The sequence below is a fragment of the Vitis vinifera genome, chromosome 2 (assembly GCF_030704535.1).
Source record: "Vitis vinifera cultivar Pinot Noir 40024 chromosome 2, ASM3070453v1".
NCBI classification, from domain to species: Eukaryota; Viridiplantae; Streptophyta; class Magnoliopsida; order Vitales; family Vitaceae; genus Vitis; species Vitis vinifera.
The window spans coordinates 6,119,633-6,141,208 of record NC_081806.1 but is presented as its reverse complement, the minus strand read 5'-3'; the positions used below and the strand labels follow the sequence as shown (position 1 = coordinate 6,141,208).

Below are 21,576 nucleotides of genomic sequence, written 5' to 3'. Positions count from 1 at the left end.
GTGCGCATTACTTGCTTCAAGTGTTCCTCATGGTCTTCACAAGATCGACTATAGATAAGAATATCATCAAAATAGACAACAACAAACCGTCCAATAAAAGGTTTTAATACCTGCGTCATAATCCGCATGAAGGTACTTGAAGCATTGGTTAGTCCAAACGGCATGACTAACCACTCATACAATCCATCCTTAGTTTTGAAAGATGTCTTCCATTCATCCCCTGGTCTAATACGTATTTGATGATATCCACTTCTTAGATCAATCTTTGAGAAGATTACTGATCCAACCATCATATCTAGCATGTCATCAAGTCTTGGAATTGGAAATCGATGCTTGATTGTGATTTTGTTGATTGCACGACTATCTACACACATCCGCCATGATCCATCCTTCTTTGGTGTTAGTAGGGTAGGAACTCCACAAGGACTTAGGTTTTCATGAATAAAGCCTTTAGTAAGTAATTCATCAACTTGCCTTTTCAATTCAGCATGCTCTGTTGGATTCATTCTGTAGGCTGGTAAATTTGGTAATGATGCATCGGGAATCAAATCAATGGCATGTTGTACGTCACGCATAGGAGGGAGTTCATTAGGTAACTCTGCAGGCCACAAGTCAGAAAAGTCATCAAGGATTTTACGTGCATTTGCTGGATATTCCTTATCTTGTTCTTTAAATTCTTCCACTTTCCGAGCCATTAAAGCAAAAATAACTTTAGTTTCCTTACTCTCATTTTCAAATTGACACATAGTAAATACCTTTTTTGGTTGTGCATTCTCATCCGACTTCTTAATTGGAGGGACTTCTTTCATTGGACGAAGGATCTTCTTACGTCCGTTGTGTATGAGAGCATATGTATTTTCATAGCCGTCATGTTGAACTTTTCTATCAAAGAGCCAAGGTCTTCCAAGTAAAATATGACTTACTTTAATGGGTAAGACCTCACACCATACAAACTCTTCAAAGTCCTTACCAAAAAGGAATGTTACTAAACAACGAAAACTTACCGGGATAGAGGTGTCATTAACCCATGCTACTCTGAATGGATTTGGATGTCTCTCTGTTTTAAGGTTTAGCTTCTCAACAAGTTCTTGTGAAGCTATGTTCAACCTGCTATCTCCATCAATGATCATGGTGCATAATCTCCCTTGGCAAGAAATACGTGTTTGGAAAATGCTAGTACGTCGCCAATCTTCTTCTCCTTTTACTTTTGGAACGGTTAATAAAGGTCGTACTACAAGACTATGTCCTTCCGTCATACCATCATAGTAGTCACATTCTTCACTAACTTCATCTTCATTGTAGGTCTCTTCTTCCTTTGGGTAACTTTCCAATTCAGATTCTGGTTCTTCAATACAAAAGTGTAAACTTTTGGTTGGGCATACAACAACATAATGACCATGCCCACCACACTTAAAGCATAAAGGAGTCACGTCTACTTTTCTATCTTCATTACTCATTGAATTTTTACCCTTATTACCATTCTTATAAGCCACATTCGAAGTTTGTTGAGTGTTGCCCCCACCATTCACATGATTAGGAGTTCTGAAGTTTGATGTGCTTAAAGGTTTGCTTGTTGTCCTGTTGGAGAAAGTGCTCCCAATTTGTGAACTTGGACACCTGGAAACCCGGAATTTGAGGCCTTCTTCTATTTTGAGGGCTAGTTGATTAATGTCATCTACGGTATAAGTGTGTGCAGCTATCATCTCAAGTTGAATCTCCATTCGAAGTCCAGCTTTGTAACGGGCTGCAAGTTGAGCATCACTTTCCCGCACTTGATTTCGAATGCTCAATTCATGGAATTCTTCTGTATATTCTTCAACGGACTTGGTACCTTGTTTAAGGGAAAACAATTTTGTATACATAAGTTGTTCATAATCAGTTGGGAGAAAGTGCTCCTTCATCTTCAACTTCATCTCATCCCATGTGTCAATAGGCGGCTGGCCAGTTCTATGAGCTTGATTCTCAATATTATGCCACCATAGACGTGCTACTCCTTTCAACTTTGCCTTCACAAAACGAACTTTTCTATTTTCGGGCATTGCATACCAATCAAAGTAATCTTCCATTGACATAATCCAATCAAGAAAAGCTGTTGGATTTAGTTTTCCATAAAATTCAGCAACTTCAAGACGTACCTTTTTTGTCACATCATCATCTAGCTCAAAAAGTTTGGCCCTTCTTTGATTCCCCATCATAAAATTGTCTTGTTCTTCGCGTGATCGACTTGGCGATTGTCTAAATTGATGACTTGCAATCTCCTCTTCAATTGGTCGTTTTTCTTGGCTCTTTTCTAATAACTTCATGATCTCATCAAGTTTGCTATTTAGTTGTATTATAGCATCTTGATGGGATTGTTGTGTGGCTGAAATTTCCTCCAAGCGTATTGTAGCGGCATCTTGATTGCTAGAAGTTTTTTTGGAACTCATGCTTGCATAAGTTGCTCCGCTCCTTAATTGCATATGCCTTCAAGCCAAGAATTTTGGCTCTGATACCAAAATTGATGTAGGACAACCCTAGGATGGTTGCCTACACTCAAGGGTAGGTGGGCTAGGGTTTTATTTTTAGGGTGTAAGGAGAGGAACAAGGAATAAACTTTATGGTAGAGAAAATTATAAGATAAGAAATAGAGAGAAAGAAGAAACAATGAAGAAAAGATGGAAAACCTTAGAGTCTCACTAAGGCCTTCTAGGAGTCTCACCTAGAAGAAAATCAATGGAGTCTCACCATTGAGGGTTGCAACCTTGCAATGAAAGAAAGTATAATATTATTCATCAAAATTCATTCCTTTGATTTACATTGATAAGCCTATTTATAGGCTTCTCTAAGAAATCCAAAGTCTACTAGGACTCTAATAACCTATTCTACTAGGACTCTAATAACCTATCATGACTCAAATTCTAATTATATTATAACTCAACTAACTAATCCTAATTAGACTCCAACAAATACCAATCCCTATTCAATTCTAATTAATATTAATCCTACTTAAAGTTTACTTAGGTCTTCCCTTTCTTCCTTGAATAAACTTTAAAAGGCTTTCCCCCATCATATTACTTCTTCATGGTTAATTAAAAAAGAGTTGATGATTTTATGCCCTTATCCATGTTGCCACAATCTATTACTTCATTACCATAATAGACTTGTTTTGCCTACTGTTTTAACCTAAATTTCAGTGAATTCAACCAATCAAAGTCTCCCATATATTCCTCCCCTTTCCAATATCAGATCTTGTCCTGAAGGTCATATTTTATCTTTGTTCTCATCATGGTGTAAATGAACTCAAATTATCTCATTTATATAACTTTTTTGTTATAGGCTCTGATACTGGAATGAAATTCCTAATTTTGTTTGCAGGGCCTGCGTTATCACTTATGCTCCTCACATGATCTATTCAACTTTGATTTCTGGGTTGGTAGCTTTGGATATCAACTCAAATGATGTGTCATTGGATTTTCTGGAGAACTAAGTGAAAGGACATTTATTTTTTAGGTGACGGAAGAATACCAAGCTGTGAATGTCTCTGTGAAAGTTGATATCTTAAGATCTGAGGTCAGAACTTTATTTCACACTCAAAATGTTTTGGAGGATATATTTACATGATGCTGAAATTTTGGTTGCCTTCTACAGATTTATCATATTAAATTAAGGAAACTCAATGAAGTGGAGCCATCTTTTTTAATTTATTTTTATCAAAAAGATTCCATCCACTCAGGGACCAAGGTTTATGCTGAGGGATTCATTGGGTGGTGGTTGCAACACAACCTAATGATTTGCATTAAGGGAAATTGGAATAGGGAGAGTTGCATCCTCTCTAGAATAAATGTTGCCCTCATGTTAATTTGATTTTTATGAATAATAAATATGCCAATTAGCTCAGAGTGCGACCATAGCCATGCAATACCACTGCACAGAGTTGCATCTTCTCCAGAATATATGTTGTCCTCGTGTTAATTTGGTTGTTGTGAATAATCAATATGACTATTTATTAGTTCATGTGCTGTCAATATGTTTTCTTGTACAGATCATGGCAGATGGAGTAGACCCACGATTGCAAACATTCTTCTGGTGGTAAATTTGAATCTCTTGGTACAAGTGGCAGTCTGGTTAATGTTCTGTTTGTTTATTAATAAGTAAGGTGAGATAAATTGTATGTGCAGCTCAAAGCCACACAAACGTAGAAGACTGAAGAACCAAGTTCAAAATGCAAACCATGTTTTTCTGCATTTCTTGGAGTCGGGCTCACCCAATTTTTTCAGTGAAGCACACAAGGGATTTCTGGAAAAGGATGATGGTACTGATTCTTTTCTGATCGCCCACCATAACAACTTCAGTAGGATCCTTAATGACTGCCCATCGTGAAACAGTAACAGTTTGTAAAGGTTAAATCTGTAAGAAAGCAATACTTTTTGGATAACTGCTTCCATTAATTCTAAGCACCCACTTTAGGAGGACCACTAATATGTCTAACTGCCCATGCCAGACGTTAGGAACATACCTGGGACACTTTTTTCTATAGGGAGCCATAATAGAATCGAAAGGGACCAAAGTTTTTAGAATCATTCTTTTTCCCCATTTTTTTTTTAATTATTTCAGAGTGAAGAAAGATTTTGGAAATGTGTTTTTTTAAAAATAATTTTGTTTTTTTATATGTACAAAATCATTCTTCATGAAATTAATAAAACACAAAATGCTCTCCTTTCCTTTGAGAAGGGTGGATTGTTTGGGTTTGTGTTGGGATCTTCCTTAAGAGCTCTCTTATAGAATCTAAAGGGATCTTCCTGAATTTTTGTTACATTTCCATTCTGAAGTATTTCAGAATGCAGAGAGGTTTGGGAAATATTTTTTTCCCTAAAAAGATAGTGTTTTCTTTTGAATGTACAAACTGGTACTCTCTGAAATTAATGAAACACAGATGTTTACATTTTCCCTTTTATTTTTTGTTTCCCTAGGAGGACCATTACAGAATCCAAAGGTCTACAGTTGAAAAAAAAATAAAAAAGAAGAATTTATTATATGATGGTCATCCAATGGTGGAGGACCTATTCCTCATTCAATACAATTGAGAACCATTAAGTTTGAATTCTCCAGGAACTCTTTGGCCTTCTGTTTTATTCTTGATACTTTCTGGATTATGTCTAAAATTTTCTTTTAATTTTCATCATTTTTGGTAGGACCAGTGGTGATTTTATATATTTGCAGTTTATTTTAGTGAGTCTTGTTATTTAAAGTAATCTTAGGATGCATTTGGTATGCCAAATATGGGAACTGAAAAGGATATGAACATCCATGCCGAGTGTCGACCTGGATTACAAATCATCCCAAGCCTTTGCTTTCTTACAAAGGATCTTTTGTTACTCTCTCTTCATTGCTGTCACTGGCTTGTCATTGCTTGCTCAATGGCAAGCCACCAGCCATTTAATCAGTAGTAACCTCTTCTACTCCTTCCTCTAATATAATTGTTTTTAAAAAATTCTTTTTCATGTTTAAAAACAAATAATAAAAATATTTAGTAATATTATGCAACTGTTTCTACTAATACTCTTTCAGACATTGTTGTCGCCCCCCTGGGTCAAATATCCTATCTAGTCATAGGTGGCATTGCATCACTAAACCAAATTGTAGACAAGATTTATTTATTTATTTTTTGATAGATAAAGAGAACAATATTAAACAGAAAGAGGAAACACCAATCTAGTGCCCTCTAGGTATACAAGGAGTATACAAAAGCAGCCCAAAGGCTTGAAACCAAGGGAGGAAATAAACGACAACCTACCCTTACTTAGAGCCTAGCCACTCAAAAAAGCTAACAAGAGAAGAAGGACTCAAAATTATAAACACCCTAACCCAAGACCAAAAATTACATACAAAAGAATATTTCAGCCTTTGAAGCGAAAACTTCTCATTCCCAAAAGCTAGCAAATTTCTTTCCTTTCAGACTGACCAAAAGCTAGCAAATTTCTTTCCCAAAAGCTAGCAAATTGTAGACAAGATTTATTATCTGGTTCATGAGGCAATTTTGTCCTTGATTCAATCAACAGAACTGACTATCCTGTTCCTGTCCTATCCCAAATAAACATATCATTTTTTTTATCGGCAACCAAGAATATATTAAAGACGCCAAACAAAGAGAGGGGGGTGCACCCCTAGTACATGGGAGGTATACAAAGGATGCCCAAAAAAAGAAAAAAGAAAAAAACAGTAACACCTCAGAAGGGCACACATAACACCCTCTCATTAACTAACACAACAACCAGTCAAAAGAATCTAACAAGGAACTGGGACCATCTTGAATATGTTGGCCAGTCCAGTGGAAAAGGGTACAAATAAGAGTGCCCTTTAGTGCTCGATCTGAGTGTTGAATTCCATCAAAGTATTTTTTATTCCTCTCTTGCCAAAGAATCCAAAACAAGCAAACAGGGGCTGTCCTCCAAATCTTTTTTCTATTTTTGCTAACAAAACTCCCATGCCATTCCTATAGCAAAATTTTCACAGAAAAAGGGAGGACCTAAGAAAAGTCAAAGAGATAAAACAACAAATTCCAAAGACCCCTTACCTTTCCACAATAGATTAGCAAGTGATTAAATGATTCTTCTGAATTCATACATAAACAACAATAGTTAGCTAACATTCATCCTCTTCTATTTAAGTTGATCTAAGGTCTGGAACCTTTCCCAAACAGCCTCCCAAACGAAAAAACCCACTTTTAAAGGCGCCTAAGAGCCCCACACTAGCTTCAAGAGAAAAGAAATACCTTCGTCCGACTCTAAGGAAGAATAGAAAGATTTCACCGAGAACTTTCCACTCTTGCTAATCTTCTAAATCAGCTTATCATCATCCTTGCTCCACTTCCCAAGAACTTGAAGCCTCATAAGTAATTCCTCAAAGTTGTGTAGCTCCCAATCTTGAAACTGCCTTGTGAAACCCAAGTTCCACAACCTTCCTGCTAACGACCTCCCAAGCCACTCAAGCCCCTTTATTAGAGGCAAAAGAAAAAAGAGATGGAAAAGAGTCCTTTAAAGGAGTATCCCTACACCAAAAAACATCAAGCCAAAATTTTGTTCTTCTTCCATTGCCAACTGTCACACTTGTTCTAACCTTAAAGGCTTCCCAACCTCCTCTTATCACCTTCCACAAGCCAATACTATAAACCCCCTGCCAGTATGAATGTACATATCATATGTCATATCATATTGTGTTCCCTGATCCAGTGGGTCAAATACTGCCTTTTTGAGTATCTCCAAATTAATGATTATATCCAGAGATTTTTTGGGAAATTTTTGGGGCCCTGTTGATTGAGGGATGGTTGATTACAATTGTATCATTCTGGTTCTGCCGGCTATTGAAACTAGATTGGATGGTTGATGTCGAATTGATTGAGTCAATTTTGAATTTATAATTATTGGAAGAAAATCTGATCTAATTTTGATTTGATTTGATGCACACAGTACCAGTTATAGCCATGCTGTCTACAGATTTCCTAGTTATATTTTTGTGTGATTTTCAGTGGATTATCCATAATATGTAGTTTGATCTTAACTCAAACATTTACTAACTATATTTTTATGTAACTTTTAGTGGATTATCCATAACACATGCTTTGCTCTTAACTCTTAAACAGTCCCAATTTGTTGTTTTGTTCTTTAAATTGACTTTTTCATCATTTGATAGTAAAACTTTTGAAAAATCTTATGAGTGACTTCTGAATATTTAACGATATCCAAACCTTAGATTCAGAAAATCAGTTACACTTTAATCAAAAGTTGGCTTCTCAGTTTTTTAATTGGTCAAAATTTGAATCCTGCTAAACCAAAAGTAAGTTCAGTGAACAGACAGTCTGCTTGGTAGGAAGGTTGAAGTATCAAATTATGGATTGCAATTTTCTTTGTCTTACATATTAACAAGACAGATGAAGATGAGGATTTCACTTTTCCTTCTGTGTTTTTGTAAATGGTAATCTTTCCTTATATCTCTTGTTACTGAAATTTTATCTTCATCACTTAGATGCTCTTTCCTGTGAAGGTGAAAAGTCTTCCATGTCATTACCCTGTCAGAAAGATTTGCAGAATGCAAGGCCTGTTGCAGAAAGCTATGCTATTGGTAAACCTAGTGCTGTTGAATGCATTGAACGTGTTGCATCAAACCTCAATGAGACAGGTGTTCCAATTGCCATGGCTCAATCTTCTGTGGACATGGAATGTGTTCAATCAATATCTGGAAGTCCTACGCCCCCGGCCGTGCTACAGTTTCCAAAAACAAGGAAGTTATCCTTTGAACGGTCAGAACCTAGAAAGTATGTTTACTCTTAAAGGTGGTTGTTGTTTGTTTTTTTTTTCCTCTCTTTTCCTTTCCTTTTTGATTCTGTTCTGTTGCAGTTTTGGTTTCTTCTCTATACCTACTTGTATCTGTATATGCTAGTATATTCAATTTTATAAGTATAAATATGTAATTAAGGAAGGGACACAATATCCCCTAAGAGGAAGAAGAATGTATCAGGAATCATAGGATGCCAACTTTGTAGTCAGGACTTTATGTTGGTGTCCTTGGAAATCCATAGCCTTGGGTTACCAGGATTTCATCTATCATATCAAATGTTGGTAATGGTACTTCGATTCACTTCTAGAAAGATCTGTGATGGGGGATCCATCCCTATGCCACCTAATTCCTCATCTTGACCTACCCTATAGATTAATGACTTCTCTAGTGGAGATTTGGTTCATCATCTTACAATTTTTCTTCTTCAAACTTTGAATTATGTTCTTTGAAGAGATCAAGAAGTGGTTAACTTCTCAACCTTTCTAGCATTTGTATTGTGTTTCTCTTCCTTAATTCCAAATAGGAGGTATTGGATCTTGGGAACAAGTGGTTTTTTTCCCTTGAAATCTTTCTTTGGTGCCCTCAAAAGTCTTTTATGTTTTCCTTAAGCCAAGTTGATTGGGATGTAAGGCTCCTCCAAATGTCAGTCTTTGCTTACTTGGTAGCTGATAGAAGGTTATTACCAAAGGCATACTTTAGTTTAGGAGGCCTTATGGGTTAGTCCTAGTTATTCTATACCATATTTAAGGAATGGTGAGTCTATTGACCACCTTTTCTCTCCCTTTTTCCACAAAACTATGAAAGAGATTGTTTTCCACAATTGGTGTGGTCTGCATCACTCCTAAAGGTACTTCATAAATGTTGGTTATCTCTCTTATGGGCATTGGGAGAATTCATTAAATTTCACCGAAATCTTCAAAATTTTGGATGAGATCTCAAATATCCATAGAGATTGGTATGGAAATCAACCACACTTACCTCTTTCAAAACAAGAATAGGTCTTACCAACAAGTTTATTGTTTACTTTGTATATAATGTTTTAGTATACATCATATATATACATATTATACTTTTTTTTTTTAATAAGTAAGCACAAAATTCAATAAAAATAGGCAAAATAGCCACAAAGTATACAGGGGGTATACAAGGCTACTAAGGCCTCACAAACAAAAAACCAAAAAAAACCCATCACCCCTTATCTAGAGGCTAACCACTCCAGAAAGCCTATGAGGGAAGGCGGCACCTCTCCAATATACAATTTAGCCCAACCCCATATATTACTAACAAAAGAATATTTAAGTCTCTGAATTGCTAACCCCCCCCCCCCCCCTCCTTTAAAAGCTAGTCTATTCCTCTCCTTCCAAACCGTCCAAAAAATAAACAACTGAATGGAATTCCAAAGTTTTTTCCTTTTTTTCCCTACGAAGGATCCCCTCCAACTAAATAAAACCTCCTTTACAGTTTCTAGAAACATCCACTGAACCCCAAACACTCCCAAAACTAAATCTCACAGCACTTTGACCACTGTACAATGTATGAGAATATGATTTACATTTTCCTCTTCATAACCACACAAAAAACAACGATTAGGAAGCTGCCACCCTCTCTTCTGGAGTCTATCAAGAGTCATAATCTTCCCCCAAGCGGCTTCCCACGCGAAGAACACAATTTTAGTTGGAACTCTCTCCACCCATATGTTATTTTTTGGAAAAACGGCCGTCAAAGGGCTTTCCAACATGCTGTATGCTTTCTTTACTCTAAACTGCCCGTTTCTTCCTTCCTTCTAAAAAACCGAGTTTTCCTCCAAAGTTATCCTGTGACCCCTCAAAACATGAAGCAAGTTGCCTACCATATCCAATTCCCAATCGTTAAAATCCCTAATAAACCTCAAATTCCCGATTGGGGAGGTGGAAGCAAGCCCCATTTTTTTTCATTTTCCATGCATATCATTCTTTTGTTGGGTCATGAGCCACCTATAAAAAAATGTTGGGCCACATGTGTTGTGATTATGTTCAAGTGAAGTATTAACTTGTAAACAAAGTTACATACATTTTTAAAAACTAAGTAAATTATCAGCTTTTTTTGTCCCCCGAGTAATTTCAAACCCCATAGATCATCATTTTGACATAAACGAAACATAATATGCTTCTAAGTGTTTAAATTCAATGAAATACAATTTTTATCTCCATATTAATATTCAGTATTCACTTCTATATTTATATTTGTTATTAGCATATTTTCTATCATTAACTAATATCATGAATTTTATCATACATATATAATTTTCTGAAAAAAAAAAAAAACTAGTTTAGATATGCATCATTGATTGTTGTATCATTTCTTAAAGTTCTACTCAAAATTTTCATGTCTTTTGGTTAATTTATGCTATTTTTCAAACCTTTACAGAAATTTCCATTAATATTGAAATTTCTGTCGATATTTCTTGAAATCCACCTACCAATATTCCTGTCAATACCAATATTAGACTTGAGAAGTTTGTGAAGGAGTACAAAGTGATGTTTAATCTGCAGAGGGATAAGGCCCTTTGTCTCTGTTGTGTTTAGCATTAGAATCGAGAGGCTATTAAAAACAACACCTTAGGGTTCTTGATGGAGTTTCTAATGTTTAAGGAAAGCTTAAATGATAATCTTGTAGTTTTGGTCTCCAAAAGAGATGGTGGAGGGGGATATTGAGGAGTTTAGGTGAGTCAACTTGTTGGGTGGTTTAAAATGTTGCTGGCTAAGATTCTTGTTAACAGACTATGAGTACAGTTGAAAAATGGTTTCAAAATTTCAAAATAATTCATGGAAGGTAAGCTGATCCCTAAAGTTGTTTGTATTGCCAATGAAACCATTTATTCCAGACTTCAATACTCCAAAGTAAGATTGTGTGTAAAGTGGACATTAGAAATGTCTATGATCATGTTAATCAGGATCTCTTTGTTCTTAATTCTTATAATGGAGAGCATGTATTGGTTCTCAGTGTTGGCGAATTGAATGCCTGCAGTTTCTTTATCAAGTTTCTGGGGTCTCAGCAATGGGAGCCCAGAATCCCCTTATCTATTTGTTTAGTGATTGAAGTTCTCAGCTACTTCTTTTTGAGGACTACAGGGAACTCTTATTAAGGGGTTTTGGATGAGAAGAGGCCTGGGAATGCACGTTTCACCTATCATTTGCTAATAACAGATGATTTCTTAATGCATCATCTGAGCAATTGCTGTATCTTAGGTGCATTCTTCTACTTTGTGCTTAAAGGTTAACTTGCATAAAAGCATGACTATCCTGATTGACAAAGCAGAAAATGTGGAGGTTGTGGCTTCTTTTTGGAGAACAGAGAAGTGTCTTTATATTTGGGTTTTCTTACAGGTACTTTGTTCAAATCTAATATGGTTTGGGAAGGAACACAGTTGGAGACATCTTGTTTCATAGAAGGATAATATCTGCATGGGCAAAAGGCGGGTAGGTGCACTAAGGCTAGGGCAGCTGTGTGTGTGTGTGCATGTGTGTTGTGGGTACCAGAGTATGTGTGTCAATAAAAGCTTTCATGGTTGGCAATCAGAGGTGGTATCTTCTTTTATTTCTTACTTCCAGTTAGGAAGGAAAAGGGGGATCCTTTCCAATGGAAGTTGACTAAAAGGGAATCTTTTTCAGTTCTCTCTTAGAAATCTCCCTCCTTTCTCATCAAGTTGACTAAATTTTGTTTCTTCATTTGGGAGGCAATCTGGGGAAAGATCCTTTCCTTTGATCAGCTGATCAGAAAATGGAGTCTCCTGGTTAATTTGTACTATTTATGTTTCTGCTTCATTGTTTAGTGATACAAGTGTTTTTGGTCAGTGCCCTAAGAATTTTCTGGTTTTGTCTCATCCAGTAAAGGATTCTCCTGTTAGTTGGTGAGGTGGCTTTTTTAGGAAGAGGAAGTGGAAAGTATGGAGAGCTTCTTTTGGCTCACTTGGTTAGCACATAATTTAAGAATATCTGGAGGATTGGAGTTGCCTCTATTAATGCTGAGCTCTCTTTCTATGTTAATTGTTTCAGTGATCTAGGGATTACTTTCGAAAAAGGAGGGGAATTTGTCTTTCTTTTGGATTCATCGGATAGCCTGCTGTTAGCTTGAGTCCATACTTGAAGCTGTTTGTCACTCTGGTCTTCTCATTAAACTCCCATGCTTTTTAGTTACTCCTAATACCTCTCATTTACTAGGATTCAACCCCTTTGGCATTCTTTATACATACATAATGCTACAAACATTTTTGCTATTGTGTCATGTATGATTTTTCATTTTTCATTTTTTTTTCCCTTTTTTTGCAATACTTTTGGCATTGTTTGCTATGCATTTAATATCTTGGGGTCTAAAAAATTGATCAATATCTACATTTGAAGTGTTGAATTGATCAACTTGTGGAATGTCATTTACAGTACAAAGGGACAAAACCTCATGTCATTACAATGCTAGCATTAGGGAGATTTTTTCTATTTGAGAATGTCCAATTTTGTGATACTGATTCACTTTTTCTAATTTTACTATTTTTTGTAGTCGTACACTCCTGCAGAAGCGTCAGTTCTTTCACTCTCATAGAGCTCAGGTATTAATGATTATTAAACCTTTTTTTATCATTGTAGGTATTTGTTGTTATTGTTGTTGGTGGTGTTGTTGGTTAGTTTTATGATGCTATTGATGTTGTTGCTGCTAAAATATCACCCTTATTTGTTGGGCTTGGTAAAATCTAGGTAAGAATGGAGGTGTTAGCCCCTACCCAGTTCTAAACTATTTTTGTTGCCTTTTATTTAGTGCTTTCTTTCTATTCTTGGGGATTCTTCTATTTACTCCATGTGCACTTAGCTTTTGTGCTGCTTTGTGCCATTGGTAATGCTTCTGTTGTTTGCTTCTTGTCAGAAATTATATCTATTTTTACAGGGAGATAAGGTATCAAATAATATAGAGGGCATGTGATTCGCAATAACTTTTCTTCAATGAGATCAATTTGTCAGTAGTCCTAGTTTGGTCTCCTCTTTACATTCTCAAATTATTTTATATTTAATGTGTTGATGGTAGAATCACTAGCATAAGAAAAACACATCTGCTCTCCTATTTTCATATGTTATTTGTGTTTGCACATGATTCAATGAAAGGAAGGTGATGGGGTATTGTTTGGCATTTTCTACACAAATTATTGGAAATTGGAGGCCATTCTAATAGGTGTTTCTCATAAAGCATTTTTAGAAAATTGATGTTTCCCTTGAAATGGGCTGTGAAGTGGAGACATCAAAAGAACAAGGCACACATGGTAAAGTGTTTGGAATGTCATTTTTAGAATAGGCATTTTCATCTGCTTTCCTTTGCGATCTCCACTTAGTTCACATGTTTATTTTATTTTTTAATTTTTATTTGTATGATGCTTTGCTTCCCTTTGTCATATGCCTTTTGAAGTTTAGAAGCTGCTCCCTACACTAACTTCTCAGACCTTTGTCCAGCCTGCATATCTGTTTCTATGATTTGTTTTCCGCACTAATGGTCTATGGTGGTTGCAAAATATTTAATTGGTTTCCTATCATAAGCTCATGGTTTCGAGCATGCTCAAAGCTCAAAATTGGAAGCTTTATTAAACTCATCTAAAACCCTGTTCTGCCTGGCTTTTGCACTTACTTGGAATAATAGATTCACGAATTAGGATGTTAATGAAAGGAAGCAAAAGATAAAGAAGGATAAATCAATGGACAATAAGGTTCTCAGTCCCATTTTTCATCCATACCAGCTGGCCTATTGTACACATGATCTTGCCAGGATTTTGGATTTTGGTGGAGACCTGACACGAAAAAGACCCTTCCTTCCTTGCCATGATCTCAACTGTGTTTTCCCTGACTAGCAAGATTCTAATATTAGTTCTTTTAACCCCTTGTGTATTTCCTGCTTTTTTTATTTCCAATAAAAAAAAAATTACTATGGCTAATCAAAACCAATATCCAATGAGATCTTGCCGTGCTCACCAAGATTTAATACAATGACATGAACATGTTAGTTGAAGATTGTCTTGATACATGTTAAATTGTTATTGTTACACATCTTTCTGATCACATTTTTCATTGTTTAGGTTTGCTACATTGTGGTGGCTAGCAAAAGGTTTTTTTTTAGATTTGTATTCTATAATGACATCCTTCTACTCTTCTTTTGGGTTGTCTGAATTTGAAATTTGTATCTGTTCTTTTGAACTATGCATAATCTTGATTGTAAATGCAATTCTTTTGCCTTCTTGGTACTTAAAGCCGATGGCTTTAGATCAAGTATTGTCAGATCGGGATAGTGAGGATGAGGTTGATGATGACATTGCAGATTTTGAAGATCGAAGGGTATGTTTGGTGATTCTGTCAGATATACTTTGATTTTGTTCCTAAATTAAATGTTTTGTTAGGAAAACAGAACTTGCTGTCCAGCCTTAAATATTTCTGGACTTCCTTGGGTTACTTAACAGTTACATAATCTACATCAAGATGATCTTATTTGTTTTACAGTATTGTTATTCTTTGTGATTCTGTCAGATATACTTTGATTTTCTTCCTAAATTAAATGTTTTGTTATGAAAATAGAACTTTCTGTCCAGCCTTAAATATTTCTGAACTTCCTTGGGTTACTAAACAGTTACATAATCTACGTCAGGATGATCTTATTTATTTTACGGTATTGTTATTCTTCAGAGGTAAACATATTCCTCACCAAACCCTACCAGGAGAATGAATTGGGTATCTTACACAAGGAAATCCAAGTACAACCAGAAACATTCCAATAATCAACTAAACTTGAAATCCATCATGTCAAACACAAAAGAGCCCAAAAGCATGATCTAACACTACAATCCATACCACTAAATGAAACCAATAGCTGACACGAAGTGGTTGAATAATAGGTCTCGAAAGAAAACACAAAAAAAAAAAAAATAATAATAATAACAAAAACATAACCAACATACATAACAACCAAAATGAGGTGGTATTGCCAACAAATCTGGTCTAGAGTGACTCTTGTAGACTGAATCTACCTTATAAGAGGCCTCTATTCTCCAATCATCTGGAAAGGAAGGCTCCTTATTTTATTTTATTTTGTTATATATATATATATATATTAATTTTGCCCTTAGAGGCCCTTGTTACCCTTATCTACAACCTTGAAAAAATAGGGAAAAGTCATGGAAAATCTCATTAGAGAGGACCATCTAAAATGCTAGGTCTTCCTGTGGTTGGCATCCATATGGTTTCTAACTCAGCAGCTCTTCGTCCATCTGGTTGCTCATAATGCTATGAAACCTCCAAGGCATGAAATCAATGTTCCCATACCAGATGCTTGTTGGGGAAAAAAATAGAAGGAAGAAGGTAAAGAGAAGAAAGAGTAAGCATTTAGCATACCATTTTGATGACCGAAAAAGTTCTTTTAGATTTTTTGGAGATCTTTCCAGGGTGTTTGGTTGTATACCAAGCATATTAAGCAGAAAGGGTTTTATGCTGTAAAAACAAAGTTAGGTGTGAGTTGCTTTTGCAAAAGAGCTTTCAGAACAGGTCTTAAAATTTGAAAATTTTTACCCATGAAATGGAAATCTCTTCTTTACTCGGATCTTTTCAGAGAAACACTCGGCTAAAAGCTATAGCGGCACCAAATGGGGCATTAATGCAGCCAAGTTAACTGTCAGTCTACTATGAGAGGGAAGAAATAAAAGAATATATGTGCCTTTCCCTTTTATTGAATTACATAATACACTGCTGCAATTATGATGCTGCAGATGCTTGATGATTTCGTTGATGTTACCAAAGACGAGAAGCAGTTTATGCATCTTTGGAACTCATTTGTGAGGAAACAGAGGTATTTTTTACTTGTCACCTCAAGTTCTCCCATCTTCTTCACTTCTTATAGTCCTTTTCTGTTCTTTTCTTTTCTGCCAATCTTCCATCAGTCCTTACTCTAGTCTTTTTATCAGTACCTGAAGTGCCTCACGTAATGATGTGTTTAAGTTACCTTTTATCTTGAAGAAGGATTTATTGTCACTGTTACAGGGTGCTGGCTGATGGTCACATTCCTTGGGCTTGTGAGGCATTTTCAAAACTTCATGGGCAGGAGCTGGTCCAGGCTCCAGCTATCTTTTGGTATTGTTCTTTCATATTTAGTTATTTTTGCTGTAATTTCTTTCAGAGTTGCTTCTATCCAGGCTTTACTATTTTTCACTCTGTTAAATATGCAGACATTTGAATTAATTAATCCACTGTACTTAGCCTATCTCTTTAAGCTGGAAGGATTTTTTTCCCCTTCTCCAGGAGGAAGATATTCTGAAAACAATGGATTGGAAATGACAACATGAATCCTAGTTTTTTATCCTCATTGGTGCCATACTCATAAAGATAAATTTCTTCTGTGAACAATGATTTTGGATTTGTTCAGGTGATTTTAGTAAAATCATTCCTCAACTGGTCAGTTCTTAAGATAAAGGGAGAACTTTTTGCATTTTACTGGGGCCATCAGCAATGATATTGAGTTATTTATTTTGATTGCAGAAATCACATGCTAGTGTTGTAAGAATTCCCGCATGCATACTTGGGTTGTGCCTCATCTGGCACTTTTAATGGATTATTTGCTCATCCAAGGGAAAAGGAGGACCAAATTCAATAGTGTATACCAAGTTTGTTAATATGAATCCCTCAAAAAAGGGCCTTGGAGTGCTGATGTGATTAAATTACTTTTATATGCTCTTGGTTTTATTTTACTTGAAAGCAGCCTCACTTGTGACTCCACTATCTCCACCTCAAGATAGTCATGTTAGGGAAAAGAACCATCATTTGGGGCACATTGACTTTGAACCTTGTTTTTACCCTGCTGCATTGTGCCTGTGACTGTTCTAGTGCATTGAAACCCATTTTTCCTGCTATGGAAATTGCTTCATTTTGTATCTTTTCTTTTCGTTTCTCAGATATCCTTATTTCTTGTGTTCAAATGCTTATTTGGTCCAGGTGTTGGAGGTTATTCATGATCAAACTCTGGAATCATGGTCTTCTTGATGCCCGCACAATGAATAGCTGTAACTTAGTTCTCGAAGGATACCGAAATGAGGTTTCAGATACTATGAAAAGCTGAGCAGAAGATTGTTTGGTGTATGGCATTTGAAGTAAACATAGATGGTGCAATGTGTCATAATTTTTCATTTCAGGGTTTCCATTCCATTCTTTTAATTATTGAGCCAAAAATGGGTTTAATATTCTTTCATGTACAACAAAGGGAAAAATGAGGGTTCCTTTTTAAGCTTGTAATCTTATTACATTGTGGATCCCCTCCTGTTCCATGCTGTTCAGATTAAGTTTATACTAAACACTACTGATGCCAATAGCTCTCTCTTAGTGTCTTATATATATATATATATATTTGAGGAGCACATATTGCTACTAAACAGTTTCTTTTCCTTTTTTTTTTTTTTATATATATATATAATTAAAATTAATTAATTTATTAAAAAATTTATTTTATTTTTATTTTTTATCTAAACATAAACATAATATTATGTAAACATTGACCTGCTCCTAGATTTACTTTCTTGTCCTAGGTCAATGAATTGAAAAGGCTCCTGTTGTGATTTGGGAGAGACTTCCATCCTCCTAATTTTATCCAACTAGAGAGGATGAGATTCAATTTCTTGTTTCTTGATTTCCGCAATAAAAGTAAATAATCATATTAATTCTGTTCTCAAACAGAATTGTTTTCCAATACACTTTCAAAACAGAGCTTATATATCAGGGTTGGAGAAGATTGCATTTTAGCCGGGCACAAATGCCAAGACAAGATTAATTTATGAACAAAAAGCACACTAGCTTCAGCAGAAGCATAAGAAAGATTCCAAAAGACACATGGATGGTATATTGTTACAGTCATTACTGAATATGAGAGAAAACCCTACCAAAAAGCATTTGTCATACTCTCTCAATCAAGCCCTTTAACCAGCATGCCAGTTTCCTCCCTTTTCTTCCTTTCATTTCCTGTTTCTGCGAGTTGAGGCTTTCTTGCAGGAGGGTTTTGGCTGTGTAAGAAGGTTATGGCTTTGATTGATGGAATGTGTCACAAAATTGCCTTGAAGATACATAAACTACTGGAACCATTAGCAAGAACACATCACTGCAGGCTCAAAGACTCAGGTTTAAGTCAAATGAGCCCATGTCAGTAGATCCATCGTCGGAACCCGACTCATGTGCCTTATCAGCATTGCCTGCATCTGCCGAAGAAGGAAAACAAGGTGTCAGGCAATATGCAGGTGTTGAAGTGATGAAGATGAAAGTTAAAAAGGGGGAGGAAGAGGTACCTCCATTGCCAACTTCATTTGCTGCTGTCTCATGTACTAACAGTGGTTTCTGCAGTCTGATGGCACAATGAAACATGAGAGATTTAACCTTGATTAATTCCCCCATTACTTTGTTTTCTATGGCCTGAAAACCATAGCTTTCTTCCCACCTCCTCACTCTCTGCTCTATTGAAGGAATCACCAAATACTGCACCTGAAGGAAGCACAAAGTCTGAAACCAAACAAACATTAGAACTTGTCCAGGTCCAAGAAGAAAAGAAATAGATGGAAGTTGAGTAGGAGTACTCAAAGGTGACTAAATTTTTCTTCAGGAAAATGAGGTACAGAAGATTGGAAATGGGGAAATCAATACAAGTTAAACCAAATGAAGAGGGGAAAATAAGTACAAAACAAACTGTTTCTCCACTATATTTCCAGTGATGGGAGATGCCATCAAGCTCAATCATAACTCGCCTAATAGGTTAAGCAGATAGGCAATCCAACACCGTCTCTTAGTTTCTATTCAACTTTAAACTGAGTAGATCCTCATTAGAAGGTTAACCAGTTTTGTATTGTACTTCTACTACGAGAACCCAAGCTGACAATCCCATGTCTTGTTTTATAGGTGATTATACTAAAGAATCCAAGTCGTTAGCTTGAATGACTGGAAAATATTTTTATTTGAATATATTTATGTGCAAGGAACTTACAGACTCAATTGCCACCAGCAGTTTATGGCACATTCCTAGGCGCCTGTAGCTTGGGCGGGTTGCAATAAAAGGCATCTCGGCAAGCTTATTCCCATGAATCCTAAGGAACCATGAATTAAATAACCTGAGTTATATAATACATTCTCTGCCCACAAGAACATATTACGTATAAACAGATGATGAAGCACATACCTCATGGATGCCACCGATATCGTTTCGTCGCCCTTCTCAAGAATAGCTGTGTAAAATCCCTCGAAACTTATTCGTGGGAAATTTGCTCTGAATGAAAATGGGGTAGAAGTGATTGGGTTTGTTTATAAACATTGGAATCAGAATACAACATGTTGAAAGGAGACCATAGGTTCCACATTCATGAAGAAAAATGGCAAAAACTGCTCTTTGAAGGCGAGCTGAAAGAGATGATCAGTTGTGCTTACCCGCAGTTGTAAATCACACTTCGAACCACATTGATTTGTGTGTGTCTATCAATGACCGGTTCGAAGCACTCTTCCATCACAGCCACAGCTACTGCAATCTTGGAGTTGCATAGGGTTCTGTCATATGATTCCTCCAAGTATACTCCGGCTTCTGGATCCATGCGTCGGAGAAGTGTCCATGTAAGCCCTTCATCTAGCTCGTTCCTTACTCCAACCAGCCTCTCCAATTTCTCGTAGATCTTTTTAACAAAAACAAAAGTTAGTTACTCTTACAGACCGTTGTCCCACGAAAAACAAAAGTTCGTTGATCTCAAAAATAATTCCTGAATTACCTGACTACATATGCTGCTACAAAATGGAGTTGAAGTGCTTGGTCCATCCATGTTTAGGTCAATCAGCATTCCTTCATTTTCGCGGAAACATTCCCAGTGATCTACCAACAGAAATTTATCATTTTACATAGAAACGTATAAATGGGATGGAAAAAAAATCTAGTGAGACTTAGAATTGAGAAAACTTACATTTTTTGTCACATTGACTGCATGTGAATACAGAGATATCAAAGGCGTGGGTGTGGCAGAACTTGCAGGCGCAGGCAGGACAACGCCATTCACCTTGGGGCTCATCCTGCAGTTGAAAACAGAACTTCTTATTATAATGAAAAGCTTCTGATGAAAAATAAAAAAAAATTGAAACTGAAAGAAAATGTCTTTACCTCCATTTGTAGACAAGAAATGTGGTATGTAGATGGGCATTTGTCGCAGCAAATAAGATTTCCCCCGTCTGCACAAACTACACAAGCATCATCGTACTTGTCCGAGACATCTTCCCTAGGCTCAATCAAATGGTACCCCTGCAGTTCTGGTATGCCCTGTTGATTCCAGGCTTCAGCCTGGCATGTCAAGAGTGAAAGCCCGGTCTCGGAGATAAAAATCCGTTGGTATGGTCTATTGGGTTCATCTCCAGCATGAAGCTGGAACTCTGAGACAGTGATGACAGTGTTGCAACAGGAACACCAGATGCCGTCTCCAGTGAGCACACCCTGAAGAATCTGTTCCCCTGCTTCATTCTTGTATACAATTTTAGCATTGTTTTCAACCACTCTGCTGTCGATTAACCATGACAGGATGGTCCTCTTCTGGGAAGGAGATTCAGAGTCGACCTTGGAGGAGCTCCTTGTAGAGTAATGAGTTCTTTGTCTCCTCCTCCTTGTTCTCTCAGGGAGGGATCCACTTGGCCCTCTTCTTCCTCCTCCTCTTCTCACATTGACCCTCCCTCTGGGTCTTTGCTCTCTTTGGGTGGTGACTTCTGTACCAGCACTGCAACCAACCTCAGTGGGTGGAACCCCATCTTCCCTAATATTTATACCATTACCGAAAGTCGGCCTCAATGTTCGCCTGGGTCTAGGCTCAGGATAACTAGGATCATATTCATACCTAGATTTTCTTCTTTGTGGTCTGCCCAACCCAAACCTTGGGTCTGAGTTGTTGGAGTCAACTTTGCGGTCGTCTGAACTGTCAGAAGAAGAGAAGGAGGAGGGAGGGGAGTAGAAGACCCTCCTTTTATTCTTACCCTTCACTGAATTGTCAGCCATTATTCTTCAGCTGCAACCACCAAAAAAAGCTGAATGTGCACCTGAAACAGAGAAAACAGATGTGAATGCCCATTGCAGACACATAAGGCATCAAAATCAGGTATCTACATGAATAAAAACATTTTGATTTATTTCTATTCTCATTTTGATTTTTTTTTTCTTTTCAATCAGATTCTTAAGTGTTGATGTATAAGACTGGGATCACAATTGAAGCATAAGAGG

General features: G+C 36.6%; 2 protein-coding genes across 6 annotated transcripts in view; one reads left to right on the top strand and one right to left on the bottom strand.

The window, feature by feature from the left end:
* Positions 1-17,668, top strand: part of LOC100245153 (polycomb group protein EMBRYONIC FLOWER 2) — a 59,051-nt gene extending 41,383 nt beyond the window's left edge. For 2 of the 5 annotated variants that reach the window (XM_019216190.2, XM_010659562.3), the window contains exons 12-21: positions 3,355-3,408; positions 3,490-3,549; positions 4,022-4,068; positions 4,158-4,291; positions 8,002-8,290; positions 12,847-12,895; positions 14,574-14,657; positions 16,079-16,158; positions 16,350-16,439; positions 17,298-17,668. In XM_019216190.2, the coding sequence (XP_019071735.2) occupies positions 3,355-3,408; positions 3,490-3,549; positions 4,022-4,068; positions 4,158-4,291; positions 8,002-8,290; positions 12,847-12,895; positions 14,574-14,657; positions 16,079-16,158; positions 16,350-16,439; positions 17,298-17,421 (1,011 nt within the window). In that variant the 3' untranslated portion in view covers positions 17,422-17,668. The remainder of the gene's footprint in view (positions 1-3,354; positions 3,409-3,489; positions 3,550-4,021; positions 4,069-4,157; positions 4,292-8,001; positions 8,291-12,846; positions 12,896-14,573; positions 14,658-16,078; positions 16,159-16,349; positions 16,440-17,297) is intronic. The other 3 variants (XM_019216188.2, XM_059733948.1, XM_019216192.2) reach the window with 3 other exon arrangements.
* A 790-nt stretch (positions 17,669-18,458) lies between these two features.
* On the bottom strand, positions 18,459-21,354 carry LOC104881044 (increased DNA methylation 1). Its single transcript, XM_059741975.1, has 8 exons — positions 20,476-21,354; positions 20,282-20,387; positions 20,093-20,193; positions 19,761-19,999; positions 19,516-19,602; positions 19,324-19,423; positions 18,635-18,827; positions 18,459-18,547 (listed from the first exon to the last, which is right to left on the bottom strand). Exons 1-8 carry the CDS (start codon positions 21,352-21,354, stop codon positions 18,459-18,461), a joined length of 1,794 nt encoding a protein of 597 aa, XP_059597958.1.
* Positions 21,355-21,576: the final 222 nt, after the last annotated feature.